The 7,380-nt window shown below is 46.6% G+C and overlaps 1 protein-coding gene across 1 annotated transcript in view; it reads right to left on the bottom strand.

Moving 5' to 3' along the window:
* LOC139276156 (copine-3-like) overlaps window positions 1–7,380 on the bottom strand; it is a 151,479-nt gene that overhangs the window by 84,502 nt on the left and 59,597 nt on the right. Inside the window, exons 7-8 of the mRNA XM_070893714.1 lie at window positions 4,805–4,876; window positions 4,587–4,670 (exon numbers count right to left, since the gene is read on the bottom strand). Coding sequence (XP_070749815.1) covers window positions 4,587–4,670; window positions 4,805–4,876 — 156 coding nt within the window. The remainder of the gene's footprint in view (window positions 1–4,586; window positions 4,671–4,804; window positions 4,877–7,380) is intronic.

Here is a 7,380-nt window from a genome sequence, read left to right as displayed (position 1 = left end):
GGTGGGGGGGGGGGTGCGGTTCGGGTCCAGTCCGGTCCAGGGGCAGGGGGGGGGGGGGGAGAAGCGGGAGTCGAGTCGGGTCGGGAGGAAGCAGGAGCTGTGCGTGGGAGGAGCCTTATGCACGTAGCCCCAAGTGAGGCCATTCGGCCAGGGCTAGGGTCTGCGTGCTTCGGGCCCCTCCCACACAGTTTTGGGCACCTGGACCTACTGCACATGCGCGCCCACTGTAGCGCGCATGTGCAGAGGTCCCGGCACTGTTTTCAGTACAGGGACCCAAGCTCCGGCCCCTACAGCTCGTACTGTGCCGCGTCCGGCTCAAGAGGACCAGCAGGGAGCCGGAGTATCTGGAAATTTTTTTTACGCGCATTTTGTGGCGTGAAAAACAGGCGTCCAGGTCGGGGCTGCGCCGTTCTAGGCGCGGCCCGAAACTTGGGCCCTATGAAGGTATGAGGGCAGAGTTGGCTAAAGTTGACTGGGAAAACAGATTGAAGTGTGGGACGGTTGATGAACAGTGGTGTACATTTAAAGAGATATTTCACAACTCTCAAGAAAAATATATTCCAGTAAGGAAAGGGTGCAAGAGAAAAGACATCCGTGGCTAACTAAAGAAATAAAGGACGGTATCCGACTGAAAACCAGGGCATACAAAGTGGGCAAAACTAGTGGGAGGACAGAAGATTGGGAAGCTTTTAAAAGCCAGCAAAGAATGACTAAAAAAATTAAGAAAGGGAACATAGACTATGAAAGTAAACTAGCACAAAATACAAAAACAGATCGCAACAGTTTCTGTAGGTATAAAAAAAGAAAAAAAAAAAGAGTGGCTAAAGAAAATGCTGGTCCCTTAGAGGACAAGACCGGGGTATTAGTAATGGGGAACATGGAGATGGCAGAAACTCTAAACAAGTATTTTGTTATCAGTTTTTACGGTCGAGGACACTAACAATATTCCAACAGTGGATAGTCAAGGGCTATAGCGGGGGGGGAGGAACTTAACACAATCACAATCACTGAGGAGGTGGTACTCAGTAAGATAATGGGACTAAAGGCGGATAAATCCCCTGAACCTGATGGCTTGCATCCTAGGGTCTTAAGTGAAGTAAGTAGCAGCAGGGATTGTGGATGCATTGGTTGTAATTTACCAAAATTCCCTGGATTCTGGGGAGGTGCCAGCAGATTGGAAAACTGCAAATGGTGACACTCCATTCAAAAAAAGGAGGCAGACAAAAAGCAGGAAACTATAGACCAGTTAGCCTAACATCTGTGGTTGGGAAAATGTTGGAGTCCATTATTAAAGAAACAGCAACAGGACAGTTGGAAAAGCAAAATTTGGTCAGGCAAAGTCAGCATGGATTTATGAAGGGGAATAGTCATGTTTGACAAATTTGCTGGAATTCTTTGAGGATGTAACGAACAGGGTGGATAAAGGGGAACCAGTGGATGTGGTGTATTTCGACTTCCAGAAGGCATTTGACAAGGTGCCACACAAAAGGTAGCTAAAAGTTCACGGGGTTGGGGGTAATATATTAGCATGGAAAGAAGATTGGCTGACAAACAGAAAACAGAGAGTCAGGATAAATGGTTCATTCTCTGGTTGGCAATCAGTAACGAGTGGGGTGCTGCAGGGATCAGTGCTGGGACCCCAACTATTTACAATCTATATTAACGACTTGGAAGAGGGGACTGAGTGTAACATAGCCAAGTTTGCTGATGATACAAAGATGGGAGGAAGGGTAATGTGTGAGGAGGACAGAAAGAGGCTGCAGGAGGACATAGGCAGGCTAAGTGAGTGGGCAAGAATTTGGCAGATGGAGTATAATGTTGGAAAATGTGAGGTCATGCACTTTGGCAGAAAAAAATCAAAGAGCAAGTTATTATTTAAATGGAGAAAGATTGCAAAGTACTGCAGTACAGCAAGTGATCAGGAAGGCCAATGGAATCTTGGCCTTTATTGCAAATGGGATTGAATATAAAAGCAGGGATGTCTTGCTACATCTGTACAGGGTATTGGTGAGGACACACCTGGAATACTGCGTGCAGTTTTGGTTTCCATATTTACTTGCTGTGGAGGCAGTTCAGAGAAGGTTCACTAGGTTGACCCCGGGGATGAGGGGGTTGACTTATGAGCAAAGGTTGAGTAGGTTGGGCCTCTACTCATTGGAATTCAGAAGAATGAGAGGTGATCTTATAGAAACGTATAAGATTATGAGGGGGCTTGACAAGGTGGATGCAGAGAGGATGTTTCCACTGGTGGGGGAGACAAGAACTAGAGGGCATGATCTTAGGATAAGGGGTCGCCCATTTAGAACTGAGATGAGGAGAAGTTTCTTCTCTGAGAGTTTTTTTTTGGCATTGCATGTGGTCATAAGAACATAAGAAATAGGAGAAATAAATTTAAGACAGAAATAGACAGTTTCTTAAACGATAAGGGGATAAGGGGCTATGGGGAACGGGCAGGGAAGTGGAGCTGATTCCATGATCAGATCAGCCATGATCTTATTGAATGGTGGAGCAGGCTCGATGGGCCTTATGGCCTACTCCTGCTCCTATTTCTTATGTTCTTATAACCACATGCAATGCCAAAAAAAAAGGCATCGCTTAAAATTGGCCGTTCAGTGAAGCCGTACTCAGGTGAAAACAAAACGCTTGAGAAAAGCCTGCATTGAAGCCCCAGAAACAGCGGTAGGTATGAAGACATATAAAAAAGGTAAGTTGAAGTTTTTTTTAATTCTTTTTCTTCGGTTCATTAGTTAAGTGTATAGTGAATGTTTTCTGATTTTTTTATTTTTGCAATTTTTCTTTGTGTTTTCTCCCTTCCCAGGGCCTGTATTTTTGGCGGTGATAGGCCTCGGGCTAAACTTGGCGAGGACTGTGGTTTCCACCACGAATCCTTGAGCAATGCTGATTTATTATCATCGGGATCATTTTTTTGCCAATTTTACCCCCTTAAAAAATGTAATCATTTTTAGTTGTATTTTGTCTGTAAAATAACGGGAAAAACACGATATCGCCAAAAATTGAATTTCTAACCCATTGCCTCTGTTTTATGACTGAAGAATGCTCATTTCCTGGGAGAAAAAAAAAAGACTAAAATAAACATTTTTTTCCCTCCCAAATGCAGCACAGGACACAGGATCTTTGTGGCCGAATGCATTCTGGCTGTCATTTTTGGATAGCGGGTATTTCCACTGCTGTACAGCAGGCCCTTGCCGGGGGAAAACCTTCACTGGGGGAAATCAGGCACATGCAGATAATCTGGACCCAGAAATACATGTGAATCAGATAAGGCAGAGTACAAGTCAGGTGTGCACCATCCAAGTTGTGCGCAGCAGGTGGGGGGAAGCGAGAGAAAATGTCTTTTTATATCAGTGTTCTATGAGAAACGGGATACCACATACCTACTTTAATCCTTTTGGATTAAGAGCCTAGGGGTCGAAATTGCCCCTCATGGCCCGTTACCACTTCAAATTGGCGGCCATGCTGCAGAGTGGAGTGGCCGCCGACTTTTCGTGGAATGGCCATTGCTAGCCCAATTGCCCTCCCGAGGTTTCCAGCAGTGTTCCGATCCCAGTCCCCCCCCCCCCGCCGCCGATCTGTGGTAAGCGCGTTATCACCGTGCGCACTACATATCTACCCCCACTGCCCCCCGACAGCAGCATTCCCCTCTGAAAATCTTCGGTTTGCCCGGCGGTGCCAAAACCTGTTTTCTCCCGGTGGTCCAGTGAGGATGAGGCCTTCTGCAACGGCAGTGCAGCTTCCCTTAAAGGGGGGATGCACTGCCGTAGCCATGTTTTTTTTTGTCGACCGACTGCTATGCCGGCCCAATAATTATGTGCCCGGTTTCGGCCGGGCCGCCAACAGGCAGCGTGTCATCCCTTCTTGGGTGCCAGGCAGCTGGACGGGCCAAAACCCTCCCTGGTAGTCCAGTGGGGGGTGGGGGTGGGGGGTTAAAATCGCAGAGGCTCACTCCTTTAAGTGAAAGGGAGAGCCATGGTGACATGGCGCCATGATGATGTCATCACGGCGGTCACTCTGAACCGCCCCCAACTTCCGCCCCTCAGGTGTTCCGCTGCCGCGAATCCACCCCTCAAGTGTTGTCACCGCCCCCATTAAGAGCGACTTCTGGATCCAAGGAAAAAAAAAATAAAGAGCGGAATGTCGCTCAAGAGGCGACCTGAACCGCAGCTGTGGTAAAAACCATTCAAACTGGGTGTGTGCGCCCCATTTCGGGTGGGAGGCAATTTCTACCCCCTAGAGTCTGTGGAAATCAATTTAAAATACTAGTAATACATTTTAACTGGCTAATGTAAAATTAAGCTTTGATGGTTTGTGGCTAGGTTCTATTGTAATGCTAAACAGCAATAACCTCATTTCTTTCAATAAACATGCACTGTGATTAAAAACTTTGGCCTGCAACCCTGACACTACTTCATAACCTTATAATAAACTGATTAGATACAATTGTGTTTGAGAAAAGAGACCTTACTATTTATTTATATAGAATCAGAACATTGTATGAAGCAAAGGGAGCATTAATATTGATTGTGAAATTTCTACAATCATCAAGTCTGTCACAAAACATCTCTCACCTCTGTCCTATGCACCATTTGCCATTTTCCATCAGGTGTCTGTTTGCAGAATTCCAAATAAGGATCCGATTTCCCCCAAAAATCCTAGTCATCACAAGTAATAAGAGTCAAATACTGTAGGTTATTTCTAGAGATAAAAAATCTAAGTGTAAACTAATAACTGCCAAAAAACAAATGGTACATCAGTAATGATTTCTTAAATAAAACATGCACACTACCTTTTTATCTAGCTTGCGTGCTTGAACTTCAAAGTTTACCACTCGGTTATCTTTTACTTCTTCTGCAAAAATCTAGAGTAGATAAAACCAAGATAGAAAGTTGATGAAAAGATCAATTATCTTCCAATCTACCTACTTTTCTTTTCCATTAATCATCCTTTTTGGCCCACAGACCAGCTGCATATTAGAGTTAGCATAGCTAACCTGCTCCCAGGCAGCCAGCTAAGCTGACTCTTACCTGGTTAACCGATAGGCACATACAGGCATAGCCCACAAATAACTCTCCCACCTTAGTAAGAAAGCTACTTCTATTCAGCCCTTCCTCACGGAAAAGTAGTTGTGATCAGGTACTCAGAAGACTAGGGGAGAGAAAGGTATGTTAGTGCTTGTTGTGCCACAATGTCTCTCTGAAGATCAAGTACACTGTCATATTTGCATAACTGCGAAGAAATTTCTGGTCTGCGACAATGTAAAGTGACTTTGTGGGCCCAAGTTTCCACATGATTTGCGCCTGATTTTTAGGAGCAACTGGTGGAGAACGGACTATCTTAGAAATCGCAATTCTCCACATTTTTTTTTCTGCAGTTCTAGTCAGGTAGAACAGTTCTACTTTGGAACAGAATTTTTTCTTCAAAAGGGGGCGTGTCCGGCCACTGACGCCTGATTTGAAAGTTTCCACAGTGAAAATGTACTCCAAACTAAAGTAGAATGGAGCAAGTGAAGATTTTTGTAGAACTGAAAAAACCTGTTCTACACATTAAAAAAATCAGGCGCAGGTTACAAATCAGGCGTCCAGAACGAGGTGGGGGGGGGGGGGGGGGGAGGGAACTCATTAAATTCTATAATAAATCCTTATTTATACTTATACAAATATTATACAAATAAATCCAACCTGAATAAACATTTATAAGCAAAGAAAAGATTAAATAAACCACCTTCCTACCTGTGTGAAAGTGCTTCAGCCAGGAAGAATGGTGCAGCAAGCCTCACAAAACGAGGGAGCCGACCGAACGCGGACGGGGGGGCGGGAGGAGGGAGCCGACCGAACGCGGGCCGGGGGGGGGAAGGAGGGAGTCGACCGAACGCGGGCCGGGGGGGGGGGGGGGGAGGGAGAGAGAGAGGAGGGAGCCGACCGAACGCGGGCCGGGGGGGGGGGGGGGGGGGGAGAGGAGGGAGCCGACGAACGGGGGGGGGGGGAAAGAGAGAGAGAAGAGCCAACCGAACGCGGGAGGGAGGGAGCCTACCGAACGCGGGGGGGGGGGGGGGGGGGGGGGGGAGGAGGGAGGGGAGAGGAGAGGGAATGGAGCCGTTCCAGACGGCAAAAGGGGGAGGTCATCGGGAAACGGCTGCCTCAACTTTCTGAGGCTTCCTGCACCCTTCTCACTGCTACAAGAAGCCTCTGTGCTGTTGGCAATGTACTTTTATTAAAAAATGTTAAAAAACTAAACAGCTACAAAGAACTACAAAAATGGGCGAGTGCCAATGTTTTTTTCACACTGAGCATGCGCGAACGCTCCAACGCGCACGTGCAGCGATGCCGGCAGGAAAAAAACTAATTTAAATAGTACCCGCCCCCACCCACTTACAAAATCAGCGCGAGTGTAGGCTCCGCCCCCCTGGGCGCCGCGCCAAGCAGACAAGGAGCTGCAAAGCGCTCCAGAATCGCTCGTTTTTTTTCCAGCACCTTTTTAGGCGCAAAAAACGGGCGCCCAGCTCGGAGGGACGCCTGTTTTTTATCATGTGGAAACTTGGGCCCTGTATATCTGTAACCAAGCCCTGGTCTGATAACACAAGTGATAGAGAGCTCCATACCCACTGGAAAAGCAGTTACACACTGCATGGAGTACAACTGCAAAGCAGTGTCAGACCTGGTTTAAGGAAGGTCCTTCAAAATTTCTGTGTACTTAACAGACTTAGAGGGTTGACGTAAATATCTTGAGAAAGTAGGCACCCTTGGCAGAGCTCTCATAATTTAAAAATCTAATGGTCAGAAGTGAAGCTCTGTTCATGCTTATAAACAGGAGCACAGAGCTTTTTCCTGGCCATAATTATAAACAAGGGGCTGGATTTTCGACTTTTGTGATTTTGGGGCGGTAATGGTGGTGGGGGGGGTCTTGATAATGCTTGGAAAAAGTTTGTGCCCTCGTCTGCAAAATTCAGCAAAAAATTAGGTTCCATAATCGGGGGCACAAAATCAGGTGTTCCACAAATAAGTTTTTGCGCAGACGTGTTTCAATTTTCAGTGCCCTGCAGCATAACGTTATCTATTATGTGGTTTTCTTTTGGTTGGGGGGGGGGGGGGGGGGCGGCCTTTTGTTACTTTGTTGCTATAAAAGTTATGATTCATCCAGTGCCATTGGTGTCTTGTGTATCATTCCAATGTTCACCGGTGATATGCCTTTATGGGGCCACATAGGGTGTTCATTATTAGCTCCATCCCTCAGCTTCCTCCATTTAGGAGAGCTGATCCATTATGAGCTGACAACGTGTGACTCTGGCAGCATCTCCATGCTGCCTCCCCCGTGGATGGTGTGGCTATCCAATAGGGGCCTCACCTGGCCCCTTTTCATCATCCT

The sequence above is a fragment of the Pristiophorus japonicus genome, chromosome 1, assembly GCF_044704955.1.
Source record: "Pristiophorus japonicus isolate sPriJap1 chromosome 1, sPriJap1.hap1, whole genome shotgun sequence".
NCBI classification, from domain to species: Eukaryota; Metazoa; Chordata; class Chondrichthyes; family Pristiophoridae; genus Pristiophorus; species Pristiophorus japonicus.
Note: the sequence above shows the minus strand (reverse complement) of the source record. Positions and strands in the feature narration are given on the sequence as shown.